Source organism: Saccopteryx leptura, chromosome 2, assembly GCF_036850995.1.
Source record: "Saccopteryx leptura isolate mSacLep1 chromosome 2, mSacLep1_pri_phased_curated, whole genome shotgun sequence".
Classification (NCBI taxonomy): Eukaryota; Metazoa; Chordata; class Mammalia; order Chiroptera; family Emballonuridae; genus Saccopteryx; species Saccopteryx leptura.
Genome location: NC_089504.1, coordinates 133,821,247 through 133,835,936, shown reverse-complemented (window position 1 = coordinate 133,835,936; position 14,690 = coordinate 133,821,247). Strand labels below are relative to the sequence as shown.

Genomic DNA, 14,690 nt, shown 5'->3' with positions numbered 1-14,690 from the left:
GCTGCGGGGTGTGTGGAGGGGCTGGGGCTGAGCTTGGCACAGGAATCCAGGAGGTTCGTGCACTGAACAGCCTAAAGGAGGCCCAGAGTGGAATGCCAGCCAAGGAGCAGACAGACGGGGCCTCTTCTCTTACATGAGGGTTCCTCTAATACTCAGCTCTCTCAAGGGCTGCGCCTTCCTCAGCCTGCAGTGCTGGGTGCCCCAGGCAAGACCAACTAGAAGAGGTTGGAGGAAAGAGGGTCTGAAAGCTGCTTGCTGATGTGAGTTAACCTGCTGAGAGGGGGTAAGGGCAGGACAGTTAAGGGATGGGGGGGGGGCACTGCCTTCTAGCTAATGGTGTCTATCCATCTGGGCTGAGAGCCTCACCTAATTTGGGGAGCAGATTCCAAGAGAGACATTGCAGCGGCCTGCCACAGGCCTCCCCAGCCTCCTCCTCCTGCCGCAGGCCTCCTCCGTGCCCTCTCCTGCCCTGATGTGTTGGCCTGCCTTGGCCCTCTTGCCTTGCCCTCTATGGCCCCTGCCCCAATCCTTCTTCTGAGTTCTATCCTCTCTTCCAAGGCCTAGGTCCTCTCTCAGCCTTGCCCCCCGCCCCAGTGATTCTTGAGCCAGGTAAATAAATTCCAGTGGCCATAGCGGCAGCCAGGCTAGACCCAAAGGGGAGGGACTTGGCACAGGAGTTCCTGGGTGGGGAGATGAGGAGGAAGAGAATGAGGTGGGGAGGAAGGTGAGGCAGAAGGATCAGGAATGGGGTGGTGCTTAAGAGCTCCTGGAGAGAGGCTGCCACCTTCCCAATATCCAACATGTGCACAGGGCCCTGGACTCAGTGCCATGAAGGAAAAGCTTGTCCCCTACGCCATGGAGCGGCCTGGAGGTCAGCCCTGTCCAGCACTCCCTCTTCCTCGTCCCCTTGGCCAACCTCTAGGAGCTGCTTGAGGAGCAGAGACCCTGCTGTGTCAGGCAAGAGGCTGGCAATTCAGGTCCCCCGCCTGGATCCAGGCAGTTCCCAGGCACGCTCAGACGGCTCTGAGGGCTCACTTCTGGTCTAAGGCGGTAAGAGAAGGTGTCAAGGTCACATTCTCAGGCAGGCCTCCCCTGGCCATCTTCTCTAAGGAAGTCCCACCTTGTTATTCTCTATTGCTGTGCCCAGTTCATTTCCTTCTTAGGACTTATCACAATGTGTAACTAGATATACATACTCATTTCTTTACTTGCTTACTTGTTACTGTCTGTCTCCTCCACTAGAGTGGAAGTTCCCTGAGGTCAGATTCTCTGCTTATGTGTTTACTGTATATTCGTGCTTGGTGCCTGGCACAGGGCAAGGCTCAGTAAGCATCCAGTGAATGGATGAATAGCTGAAGGACCGACTCAGTAAATGGAGCCTCCCGGTTGCCAACGTCACCTATAGGGTTAATGCTCAATAGGTCCAGGATTTCCCCAGGGAGGAGGAAACAGGATGTAACAGGAAGAGCAAGGTCAGGAAGCCTGGGACCCCAAGGAAAAGGTCAAGGCCCTGTTAGTGTGTGTACCAGCCTCACCTAGTCCCCTCCTTCATGCCGGGTGTGGACATGCGCATGCCTGCATGCACAGAAGATGCATGGCAAAACCCTGGACCAGTCTTCAAAGGCTTGAGTTTTGTCTTGGTTCTTCCTCTCAATAACCTTGTGTCCTTGGACAAACCACATACCTTCCAAAAATATCAGTTTCTTCAAAAGAAAAAATGAAGAGCCTGGCCCAGATCGGTCATCTTTAGGTCCTCAAACACAGCTTTGCACCAGAATTGCCTAAGCACATGTTAAAATTCTGATTCCCAGGCTCTGCCCCTGCAGATTCCAAATCTGTCAGGATGGGGCCAGAGGATCTTTGTTTTTAACACACTCTGGTGGCCCCAAAACAAATGGTCCAAAAACTGGCATGTGAGGACCACAAATAAGATGGTGCTTTCCAGCCAATGTCTGGACTTGTACTAAAAAGCCATTTCTGCTCAGGTATACATCCTCTCAAAACATGAACACATACCCCACACAGAGCCATAAACTGCAAAGGTATACGCTATACAGATGACACACATCTGTACTACACGTGTATATACTCCCAAAAGACCCAACACAAAGCCAACACATGGATCACAAATTGCCACAGAACCACATCTACAAACACAGCCCAGGGCACACACACAGGCCCCTGCCACACACCCAGAGTGCGCACACACCCATCACATGTTGACCCACACTAAACAGACGCTATCCTGAATTTATTTTGCCTCTGGGAACTAGTCCAGGACCAAAGGAGCTATGCTCTGTTGATGAAAACATCCCTCCGCCTCTGCCACCTCCACAGCTACCCTTGCCCCAGGCAGCATGCTGTCCACCTCCCCCTTGTAGGGGGCGCTGCTGAAGGGGGGCAGTGGAAAGATGGGATGAGGGGAGGCACAGAGCGCCCACCCAAAGTCCAGCAGTCACTCTTGTCACCTTCTTCCCACCCCAAGGAGATGCAAAAGGGCCTCCACCCAGGCACCCCTCAGTGCCTCAGTGCTTGCTCTGCCCACTCGCATAGATTCCCAGGCCCTCGTCCTAGCAGCCAGAAGGGTTAAGGAGGTGGCCAGATCAAGGGACTCCTCCTAATACTCAGGCCTCTAAGGAAAGGGCTGTCTGGGGGCACCTTCCTGCAGCCCAAAGGCCTGTGTCCCCCAGGGAAGGTTACCACAGAAACAGGGGGAAATATCACAGGGAAACACAATACCCGGCAGGGTCACCTGGTGACCAGGCTTCCTGCTGTGTTGCCCACCGCCCCCCTCATTACCTCACAGCCTCCTTCTCCAGCCTCACCCTGGGCCTCCTCTCCAGTGCTCTCCGTCCTACCTCCCCTGTGTTGGGGGATGCAGCCTTATACAGCAAGTCTGCACCTCTGTGGTTCCAAACAACATCAGGGATGGCCAGAGCTGAGCCCCCCACTCCTAATCCTACCAACACCACTACCACAGGAAATCAAAGCTTCCTGCCCCAGAGGAAGTGCCCCATCTAGTGAACAAATCCAACACATACAAATGCACAGTCCTGGAGCCTCAGGGAGGACAGATGTCCTCCCCTTAGCTCCCAGGCCTACTATAGGCCCTAGTTTCAAGTCTGGCCAAGGACAGGCCAGGGCCGAGCTGTTAGGGCAGGCATAGGCAAGACCTGAGTCAGTCCAGGGAAGGAGAAGTCCAGGAGAATGGGCACCAGCAGAGTTAGGTCTGGTTCCAGCTCCACTCGGCCTGCCATTCCCTACTGTGTGACCCCTGGGCCTTGCATTAGCTCATCTTCTCTCAGGCCCCTGCCAACTTCTAAATTACCAGCTCATGATGAAAGGCTAGGAGAAAGAAGACAAAGAAGAGGCGGGAGTTACACAGGATCCTGCCTTTAGGTCCTTGGACAAGCATACCATACCCAAGAGAGGGTCCCCACTCCCCACCCCCATCACACATGAATTTTTCACTCCCATTATCAGGATTAGGGAGGGGATGGAGGAAGGGAAAGTTCTAGCTCTCATTCCCAGAAGCCACCAAGAATAAAAGCTGGGGTCCATTAAGCCTGAAGGCAGTGGCAGGGGGCACCGATCCCTCTCTTTAGTTACTCTCTACTCCTCTGTGCTCTGGGAAGTACACATACAATTTTCTCCCCATCTTAATGAGGGGGACTGAACTTCAGTGTCAAAGCAGAGTAACCAGTTTAGGTTCTTGGAAGGGTCAGCGCAAGACCTGAATGCAACTTCTCAGGTTCAGGATCCCAACTTAAGACCCGGTGGCCAGAAAGACACCCATCCATGGGCTCAAACTAAGAAACACAGAGGCCTTTGGAGACTACTTCCCCAGGGCATTCCAGATGTAACACCAGAGGCAGCTCTGAGCTTGAGCCTGCTGGATGCAAGAAACATCAGGAGACTAATGGCAGGGGAGGGTCCCAGCAGGTCCAGGACCTGGTTCCTGTCTTGGTTCACTGCGAACAACACAACAGGCCTGCTTTGTGCTTTACCTTCCCTCAGAAGTGACTGCAGAAAAGAGGAAAATTACTTATTAATTGAGGTGGGCAGATGGAACAGAGAGCTGAGAAGGAGAAGGAGATGCTAAGCAACGAGGAACTATGAGATGGCTTGCAGAAGCTGAACAAGGAGCCTGGGAAGTCTGAGAGTTGGTGTGAGGAGAGAAGCATGTGCGACAGCCTAAGCACTTCACGGACAGGGTCCTGTTGGGGAGAAATAGGTTGCCAAGGTGCCCCATTAGGGTATGGGAAACTGAGCCACAGTCTCCCTTCTCCGGAAAAAGTGCCTGGGCAGGAGTCTAGACCCCTGGGTCCAGGTGCAAATCCCAGGAACAGGCTGAACAGTCCAGATGTTGAGTCTTCAGCAGGGCAACTAAGATCCAATGTCCCATTCTCACCCTAGAAATTGGCAGGCCAAACTGGGCCTCAAGCAGATGTTGAGTTGGTGTGCGGAGAGGGATGGGCAGCAGCAAGACAGCCAACGTCCAGATGCAGGGGGAGCCCGCAGGGATGGAAATGGCCTGGACTTGGTGGGAGGAGCTGCAGTGGCTGGCGAGTTCAGATCAGAATGGGCAGCCAGAGGGAAGGAAATGGGGGGTAGGGGTAGCTGGGTGAACTGCAGGCCCCAGAGGACTCTCTCCCTGCACACAGGTGTAGAAACTAGGCATGTCAGAGTCCAGCCCAGCTGCCAGATTCGCAGCCTGCTCTCACACTCCCCCAGCACCATCACACCCCAGGCCTGGGGAGGCGCACATTCTGTCCCCCACCACTCAAGACACAGGCTGTGGTCCTCACTTCTGCTGGCCCCTCTACAGCTCACTTGGGCACAGGTGTCTCTTCACCCTACTGGGTGAGCAAGGGCGGGGGGCGGTGCTCAGAGAAAGCTCCTTGTCCGGGACCCTCCATCTAGGGGTTCACTTTCCCCGAGTCGAGAGGTCAGAGCGAGGCCCTGCCGGGATCCACGAGATGTGGGCGTTTATGTCCAGCGCCACGAGCCCGGCCCCAACTCTGTGGGTCCTGCCCTTTGCCCTCGCGCTTCCAAACCTTCCGCCCGGGTGCACCGCCCCCTCCAGGGGCCGCGGTGGCGGTCCCTCCTTCCTCGGTCCCCCGATCCGTCCTCCCCAGGAATGGAGGTGATGGGACCCCGGGCCCGAGCATCGGCGGCCCGGGGCCTCCAATTCCCTCCCTCGGGCCTGTCGCTGCCCCGGGGCGGGCGGATGTGGGCGCTCAGCGGGAGGCCCGAGCCCTCCGGCCCCGGAACCAGCCCGGGTCAGGAGCCTGCCAGAGCCCCGCGGAGCCGGGTGGGGCGGGACCGGTCTGGGGACGTACGCCGGCCCGGGCCGCGGGCCGCCCGGAGCCTGAGCTGGAGCCCGAGCCGGAGCCCGAGCCGGGGCGGGCGGTGCTGAGCAGCCGCGCAGGGCGGGGCGGGCGGGGCGGGGGGCGGCAGCCCGGTACTCACCAGCGCCGGGGCTGTGCATCCAGGGGCCGGGGCCCTCAGAGCGGGGGGCTCATGGCGGGGCGGGGGGCTGGGGCGCCGGCCTCACATCCCCCCAGTCGCCGGAGGCTGCAGAGCGACTGTGAGACGGCGAGAGGAAGGGAGGGGGCCGGGAGGGGGAGGGCCCTGGCAGCCCGGCCGGCCGGGTAGGATGACAATGGAAGGAAATGCTTTATCTGAGGCTGAGAGCGGGCCAAGGGGGAGGGGAGGGAGGGGGCCGGCGCTCGCGGCCCTGGGACACGCCACCCCGGCAGACGCTGCACCGCGCGGCGGCGGCGGACAACCGCGCGGCCCGGGAGGCAGCGCCGGACCCAGAACGCGGGACGCGGCCGCGATCGCGCGCGGTCGCCGCGCTGCCTGACGCCCGGCCGGAGCCGCGGCGCACCGACCCGCGCACAATTCCCGGAAACCCGGCTACCTGAGCGCCCGCAGCCTCGCACACACAACCCGAACACACATCCATGTTTACGCAGGGCCAGAGTCATTTACGCAGACACACTTCAGAGAAGAACCCCCGCGCGCACAAGTACAGACAAGTACAGCCCACGAGCAAACCGTCACTGGGACAGTGGGACACGCGTGGAGTCCCAAGTCCCAAGCGAGATATCTCAGACGAACCCCCCGCCCCCCAAACACACCACACGACTTGCCTGAGGAAAGTTCCAGGATCTGATTTGAATCACTGCCCAACCCTCCCCCTTTACCACCCCCAACCCAACGCCTGCTGAGGGGAACTGAAGGGTCCAGCCTGTTCCTATTAAAAGAAAAAGGGGATGGGGGCGGTGCAGATGTTGAAAGTTTTCTTTTTTAAAAGAAATTTCTCAAGGGATTTCCTTCCCTCCTCTCCTCTTCCTCTCTTCCTCCCATTCCTCTCCCCCCACAACCCTCCCTGCTTCTTTCCCCCTCCCGGTCCCTATGAGTCAAACTTCAGCAATGTGCCCAGTGTCTCCCAGTGCATTACAGCGGATCACAGAAATGTTCCAGTCTGTGAGTCGGAATGCAGCCGCCTCCAGCCCTCCCTCAGCTAATAAACTCAGCTCCTGCCGACTTTGCGAAGTAACCCTCCCTACCCCCCCCCCATTCCCTTTTAGCAGAAAGAGGTCAGATTCAGGGGTCAGAGGCCGAGGACCTCACTGCACTGCACTGCACCCGTAGCCTATCAGCCCTCTCCCCTCTGGCAATCTCTGGGTCAGAGACACAGGGGTTCCTGGGAAGGGGAGACATCCAGGATCTGAAACACTAAGCTTTCCTACATCACCCGTGGAAGGCAGGGCACAGTCTCCATCTGACCCCATCCTCCCTTCATTCTAGGAAACCCAAGAGTCTCACGATTCTACAGAAGGAGAAATTGAGGCTGAACCAGAGATAGAGCCACATCAAATGAGAAGAGTCCCCGCGGCCTAGGAAGGTTTGGCCATGCCCAGGTCCCACTTCTGACCGTGGACTCCTAGTCCGCACAAGCACAGCTCCAGCTTCACCACTTGCTGCTACCTGGGATTTTTAGCAGCTGAGTTCCTTCCTACTTTTCAGCCCCTTTGCATGTCCCAGCGCTCACTCAGCAGACAGTGAGTGCACTTGTTCACTTACCCTCACCAAGTCCTTTCCTGGCCTCATGCCCTCCTGTTATATGGCACCATGCTACACACACCGCTCTCTTTTTGTTCCCCAGCTGTTCTGCCCAGTACCTCCTGGTACTTAGTACTCAATAATGTTAGTTGCTATTGTTACTATTATTATCATATTTCAGCCAAAGGGGGCTGTTAGCTGCTCCCTGTTGTGTCCTCATTTTTTCTCACTTCCTCACCTTGGTTCACTGTGTTCCCTCCAAAAATGAAGGTCTTCACAGTCCCTCTCTCCTCTTGTTGAAATCTTTCCAGTCCTCAAGTCTACACCAACTTCTCCAGGAGCCTTTCCCTGATTCCCACAGCCAAAGGGATCTTTCCTTCCATTAAAGGACCCCACCTGGTGTTGTCAGTCTTTCTCTCTCATTGGCCTTTATCCACCTAGTCTGTCTACTTGTCTTAACTCTACTCCTTCTTTCCAAGAATGTTCAAGACATCCCTGAGCCCAGCTACTGCCTTAGTTATGGCTGCATTTCTTATAGTGTCTTGCTAAGTGCCTTCCACCAAATTTAAGCTCCCTATGGGTTATTTGCTGAATTGGGGCAGATGTTCATGGCCTTCAAGAACCAGACCCTTGCTGGACACCTCCAGACACCCTTTTCTCCTTACTTCTTATGCTGACACTGCAAGACACCTCAGGTGTGTTCCTCATTTCCAAACCAGAACACTCTCCTTCCAGATCCTTCCTCTGTGCCCACAGCCTCCAGAAAATGTGCTTGGTTACTTCAGACTCTCAGTCTTTCCCCTGCTGTCTCTCTCCTTTAACGCCAGCCCACCCCCATGGCCTTTCCTAATTTCCCCAGGACTCCTGTAGTTATTTCTTTTTCTTTTCTTTCTTTCTTTTTTTACAGGGACACAGAGAGAGAGAGAGAGAGAGAGTCAGAGAGAGGGATAGAGAGGAACAGACAGACAGGAACAGAGAGAGATGAGAAGCATCAATCATCAGTCTTTCGCCACGACACCCTAGTTGTTCATTGATCGCTTCCTCATATGTGCCCTGACCAGGGGCCTTCAGCAGACCGAGTAACCCCTTGCTCGAGCCAGTGACCTTAGGTCCAAGCTGGTGAGCTTTATGCTAAAGCCAGATGAGCCCGCGCTCAAGCTGGCAACCTCGGGGTCTCGAACCTGAGTCCTCCACATCCCAGTCTGATGCTCCATCCACTGCGCCACCACCTGGTCAGGCTCCTATAGTTATTTCTGAACTGAAATCAGGCCTTGGTTTGCTCATTTCTTTTTTTAAAATTTATTTAATTGATTTATTTTAGTCAGAGAGAAAGGAGGGAGGGAGAGAGAGAGAGAAAGAGAAAGAGAGAGAGACAAGAACATAGATCTGCTCCTGTATGTACCCTGGCCAGAGATTGAGCCGGCAACCTCCGTGCTTCAGGGCGATGCTCTAACCAACTGAGCTGTCTGACCAGGGCCTTGTTTGCTCATTTCTACCATGTGCATCAATCATGTATTTATTTGAGAGTCTTCTTTTTCTTTTTGACCAAATAACTGAGTTCTGAGAGATTTGAGCAAAAAGGCTGTCTTCCCCTTCCTGAGCCTGTCCCTGTAGTGCCCAGTACATGGCTTTCTCACTGCCCCCGAAGGACAGATAAAAGGAAAGATAGCATGTAAGGCCTGCATCTGGGAAGCTGGACTCGGCCCCTCCTTCTCTTGCCAGCTTTACTTACCACTCTACACTCCCATGTCCCAGGGCAGAGTCTTAAGCCAGTTTCTAAGTCACATATCCCTTGCTGGGATATATCAGAGAGCCTCCAAGAACCCTAATAGACATGAGGCAAAAAAGTACAGGCTACCTATCTCTCCTCTATCTGGTTACCCTGGGAGGTTTTGCTTGTTTTTGTTTCTGTTTTTTTAAGGCTCTTGAGTCCAGGCTTCTCAGAGACTGTTCAGCTGAGCACCTGGCAGAAGAAGTTAGTTTCTTAGGACCTGCCTTGTCTCCCACAGTCTGCCTCGCCCCTACAAGGCCCAAGGGCACCCTCTTCTGCTTCTTTTTGGGGTTCTGGGCCTACTTGACTTTTTCTTTCTTTCTCCTCTCTTTCCCCTCCTTCCCATAATTTACCAGGTATCAGCCCTATAATATCCTCTTGGCAAATATTAAGTTATTTATTCTTAACAATAACCCTTGTTATGCTCATGTTTAAACTATGGTACATAAATGTTGAGAAACCTGACCAAAATTACACCACTAGTAAGGGATGGGGCCATTTGTTCATTCAACAAATATTACTGGGTGTCCACCTTGTGCTAGAATTCAAAGCTCTAGGAGGCCATCTGGTCTAAACCTCGGGGTTCAAGATCACTCTTGTCCCTGCCTACTTTTTTTTTTTTTTTTTTTTTTTAGGTTTTATTTATTCATTTTAGAGAAGGGGGAGGAGGGAAGGAGCAGGAAGCATCAACTCCCATATGTGCCTTGATTGGGCAAGCCCAGGGTTTCGAACCGGCGACCTCAGCATTCCAGGTCGACACTTTATCCACTGCGTCACCACAGGTCAGGCCTTGTCCCTGCCTTCTTAATATGATAGCCGAAGCCACAATCCATCCCCCAGACCCCACTTTCCACACATTCTCCACAAAGGCAATCAGAATGCGCTCAGCGCCCAAAGCCTGGTTAGATCTCTGAGGACAGTCATTTCATTGGGTTGAGTTGGGCCTTGCATTCCAGTGGCTGAACTTGGGATCAAATGTCAATCCACAGGGTTTTGGACTTGCAGATTAATAGGGGAGGTAGGTCCCCAACTCCAAATAAAGGGTTCTATGAGACCAGATATAACAAATGGAAAGCAGGAAGGCAGGCAGGCAGGCAGGCAGGCAGGCAGGAAGGAAGGAAGGAAGGAAGGAAGGAAGGAAGGAAGGAAGGAGGGAAGGAAGGTAATTAGGATTTATTGAGCATGTCTTTTGTACTATATAGTGTTCAAGGCCCTTTCACTTATATCTCATTATTATCCCTATTGTTTTAGTGAGCAAACTAAAGCTCAACAGACAAAATGATCAGCCCAAGGCCACAGAACCGGTAAGTAACTTAATACTGAATATGTCTGATTCAGAGCCGTACAATTTCTTCTAGCCCAGCGGTTCTCAACCTTTGGGTCGCGACCCCAGCGGGGTCGCCTAAAGCCATCGGAAAATACATAATGCATATCAGGTATTTACATTCCGAATCATAACTGTAGCAAAATTACAGTTATAAAGTAGCCACCAAAATTATTTTTTGGTTTGGGGTCACCGCAACATGAGGAACTGTATTGCGGGGTCACGGCATTAGAAAGGTTGAGAACCACTGTTCTAGCCGGTCAAAGCAATGGAGAAACTGCTGCCAGGTCTCTTGCCCAAGTGTAAACCTGGTAATCTGAGGTCCCAGACCTATGTGTGACATCTCAGATGCCAATATTTCTCCCTCACTGATCCCAGCTTTGTCATCTCATCTATAGTTCCCACCTTTCCTGTTTTATCACTCAGGTGGGATTAGGGAGCTACCCAAGTATTCTGGCTAGGGTTGGGGGGTGTTGTGTGGCTTTGGGGCACAGCCAGGCAAATCCCCATCCAGGATTTCAGGATCTGAGAGAAGTGATATATCCTCCTGGGCCAGAATTGGGTGGATATATCAAGAAGAGGCTGGGGCATGGCTATGAGTTCGCACGGCTCTGGTTGGGAGGCCAGATGACCGTGGGGACCGAGGCAAGTGGAGAGAACTAAACAAGTCCCTTCATCTCTACCCCTCCCTCCCTCCAGTGTCAACAAAGGTGATGTGGTTTCCCCTGTGGTCTGTTGCCCTAGACACCTGCAGTTCTGAGTATATATGTGTCTGTGTGTATGTGCCAACGCTGTGGTGGGACACAAGGAGAGAGCAGTGGGACAGGATGGGGAGGGGCAGGAAACCAAAGACAAACTCTCCTCAGCCCCGGGATGAAGAAGGAGCATCGAATGCACAGATGGCAGAGATCACCCCCTTGACAACTCTAGGTGCTCAGCCAGGAACATCAGGAGAGAGCTCGAAGAGAGGCATTGTGGGTGTCAGGGCCCGAGGCTGGGGCTGGGAGCCAGGGAACTTAAGTTCTAGGCCTGGTTCTGCCATTAACTTCCTGGGTCTCACCTTTCTAAGTCTCAGTTTCCTGCTATGTAAAATAACAATAATTTGGCTATCTGCCCCACTGGGCTGGTCTGAGAGCACATGAATAATATATGCAAAAGTTTGTACCACTGTAAATTTTAGAATTATTGTTCTGATAGCTTAAGGAATATAATTTCTTACTCTAGCCCTGGGTATCACACACACACACACACATACACCATAGTAGAGATAAAGAACATTAAAGGCAAAAACAAAAACACAGCCTCTGCCCTCATATAGATCAAAATGTGTTGAGGAAACAAAACAAACACATAAAATACTTGAAAGCCCTTGGGAAGCCAACTATTTAAAAAATCTCACTATCTGTGCAATCTCAGCCAAGTCACAGCTTCTCTGGGCCTCAGTTTTCTCATCTGTCAAATAAGGGAGCTGCTTTAGATTATCTCTACTAATTTTTCTGCATCTAAAGCAGTTTTCTTCTTTTTCAAAGATTTTTTAAAATTCATTTTAGAGAGAGAGAAAGAGAGAAGGGAGGGAGGAGCAGAAAACATCAACTCTCCCATATGTGCCCTGACCAGGCAGACCCAGGGTCTTGAACTGGAGACCTAAGTGTTCCAGGTTGATGCTTGATCCACTGCACCACCACAGGTCAGGCTAAAGCAGTTTTCTGATCGTATTACTCCAAGTGTAAATGGGTGCAGAGCAAAGAGGAGAGGCTTGAGCAGATCCTGGCTGAAGCGAAGCAGGCCAGTGTTGAGCTGGGTTTTGCCAGGGCCCAGAAATGTGAGTCAGTGTGGGGGCAGGGGGTGACATTCCAGGTAGGGAGAAAGGCATGTGCAAGGGCGAGGCAAGGAAGCAGAGGGGTGGCAAACAGATTAGCAGGCTCAGGAATGAGGCTGGTGAGGACTGAGGGAGACTGGAGAGGAAGTCTGGACTGGAGGGGGAGAAGGGGCAGTCCCCAGGGCTGAGGCAGCTGAGACACAAAAGTGGGGGAGGAACATGGGTGGGAAGACACTCTCTCAGCCCCAGAGATTGGTGCCAAAGCCCATCCAGCCAAGCTCCGCCCAGGAGAGAGGAAAAGAGAGGTTCCAAGAGGCCCCACCCACCCGAGTAGGCCCATTCCTACCTTCCCTTCTCTCCCAGTCCCATCCCCAATCTGGAGGAAAGTGAGGGCCCCCTGAAGCCAGAACCTCATTAGTGATGGCAGCAAACAGATGGGGGCACTGCCATCTCCCTCCATAGAAACCATGCCAGCAGAACAACAACAATAATAATAGTGATATGATGATGATGATGATGATAATGAAATAAACTACCCATCACTTGCCCTCTGATAAAACCTCACAGCATCAAATCCTTTTGATATGGCTGTTCCATTTACTAGAGTCTTTGCTCCTAAAAACTGTAAGTGATTTATAAGATTATCTAGTCTATAATCTATTATTACTTTGATAATAAATCAAAATCACTCAGAAGAACCTGTGAAAATAGATTCCTGGGCTGCCTCACAGACCCGATCAGACTCTTTGGGGTGAGAGGTACCCAGTAACCTGTAGCCCTGGGTAATTCTAAAGTATGGTTTGGTTTGGGACACCCTGACCTAATCCAAACCACTCCTTTTACAGACGAGGAAACTGAAGGCCCAAGGAGGGAAGAACTTGCCAGAGATGACGTGGTTGATCAGCGACGAGGAGCAGGCTGAGAACTCAGGCTCCCAGCCTCTAAGCTCTGCCTCCCCAGCCAGCATCGCCCAGCCCCCGGGATGCCTGTGCCAGCAGAGATTATGGTCAGGGAGGCGGCCACTGGGTCATACTCTAATCATGAACAAGAAGAAATTCATCTGAGTTGCAGAATGTTTTCTGCAGCCAGCTCACAATGACTCGCTCCACTGGGCCCCTGCAGGACTGCTGTGGGCCACCCACTGACGGGCCTGGGGCTTCAGCTTTGCTACATGCCTCCAACAGGACCCTCTGTAGCCCCAGTGGCTGTGCTGGCTAGAGGACAGGCTCTGACCTTGTTACAGATTGTAATGGTTTCTCTTAGGAAGCACTGCCCTGAGGCCATGGCCTCTCCGGGGCAGACCTTGAGGAGGTCCTGGCCTAAGGACACTCACCTCTCTTCCCCAGGAGGTCTTTTGGGGTGGGTTGGACTCTGCCCTGCACTTGAGGGGAGTGCAGGCAGGCAAGGAGCTGTGAGCTGAGAGGAGGGTGAACGGTGTGAGGGTGACCATGAAGGGGTGAGTGGGAGTGTCCTTATGAAGCCCTTGAAGTACCCACCCCTGTGTGCCCACCGCCGCACTCTGCACTCTTTTTCATTGAGTTTAACTTCTTGTTTATTGCGTGTTTATTCTGTGCCAGGTTCTAAGCCCCAGTTCCTGCCGTGGAGGAATGCTTCAGGTACCTGGAGAGCAGGGTACAGCCGAAGAGCCTGGAGTGAGAGGCCCGTCAGACAAGACGCTCCAGCAACCTGTGCTGCAAAGGACGTGCTGAGTTCACCGAGACGCAGAAGTTTTGTGTTGGAAGAGACCTGATTGACTAACAGGTCCTGTAGGCCAGGGCACTGGTCCTGCTCTGACCTGCCTCCTCCTGTACCTGGGACAGTGGCTAGGGCGCGGCAGGCACGGAAGCCTGAGGTACGAGACCACTCTACCCTTGGGCAGACTGAGCTTGTAAGGAACCACTAAAAAACCTGTAGAGGAATAGTAAAGGGAGGTGGCGTCATATTGTGGTTAAAAGCAAGAATTTGGAGTCTGGCTGCTTGGGTTGGAGTTTGTCGCTTACCCACTGTGTGATCTTAAAACACATAATTTGACCTCTTGGAGGTTCAGTTTCCTCATCTGCCAAGTGGGATATGGAGTGCCTGCCCTATTAGGGTTGTTGTGAGGGCTCCTGAGATCAGAACCTGTAGAGCTCAACACAGAGCCTGACGCATACAAGGATCTGTTGGGGAGGGAGCTCGATGCTGACATTAGTAATAGAAGACCCTGTCCTATCCCTTCTGTCCCTCTAAGTCACAGTTCCCCCTTACAAATTCAGTCTCAGTGATACTGATGTAATTTATGCAAAGAGATCCAAATGGGTCTCTAGCCCAAGCTAATCCCTCTGGGTTGTGCAGGGTGGCTTGGCGTGGGTATGGTAAGGGGGACACTATCTGGAACCTTTCCCAACCCTCCTGGGGTCCTCTGGTTTTCTCTTAGTTGCCGTAGAGTTGAGGGTAGCCTGGACCCGGCTGCAGGGAATGCCCAAACGGACTGTAGGAAAAGCTTTGCCTTCTCCCTCTAATTTTGGCAGCAGCACATCTGGAGTGATCTGCACATCTGGCTGCATCCCTGGGGCAATAGCCACAGCTGCTGACATTTGAGGGAGGAGAGATGTAGCTCCTCAGCCAGGGGCTGGGGGGCTATAAATAACTAGCTAAGAGGACCAGGGGGACGAGGTTGACCTTTGGGGGGCGGGAGCGGCTGGTGACTTCCCCCACCCCCT

General features: G+C 53.1%; 1 protein-coding gene and 1 long non-coding RNA gene across 5 annotated transcripts in view; one reads left to right on the top strand and one right to left on the bottom strand.

The window, feature by feature from the left end:
* HDAC7 (histone deacetylase 7) overlaps window positions 1–5,612 on the bottom strand; it is a 37,379-nt gene extending 31,767 nt beyond the window's left edge. For 2 of the 4 annotated variants that reach the window (XM_066368849.1, XM_066368851.1), the window contains exon 1: window positions 5,473–5,612. In XM_066368849.1, the coding sequence (XP_066224946.1) occupies window positions 5,473–5,491 (19 nt within the window). In that variant the 5' untranslated portion in view covers window positions 5,492–5,612. Of the gene's footprint in view, window positions 1–4,411; window positions 4,555–5,472 lie in introns of those variants that run through there. The other 2 variants (XM_066368850.1, XM_066368853.1) reach the window with 2 other exon arrangements.
* A 1,196-nt stretch (window positions 5,613–6,808) lies between these two features.
* On the top strand, window positions 6,809–13,841 carry LOC136393144 (uncharacterized). The gene is made up of 4 exons (XR_010749044.1): window positions 6,809–7,073; window positions 10,097–10,149; window positions 12,834–12,994; window positions 13,566–13,841. It is a non-coding gene; the product is annotated as an uncharacterized lncRNA (long non-coding RNA).
* Window positions 13,842–14,690: the final 849 nt, after the last annotated feature.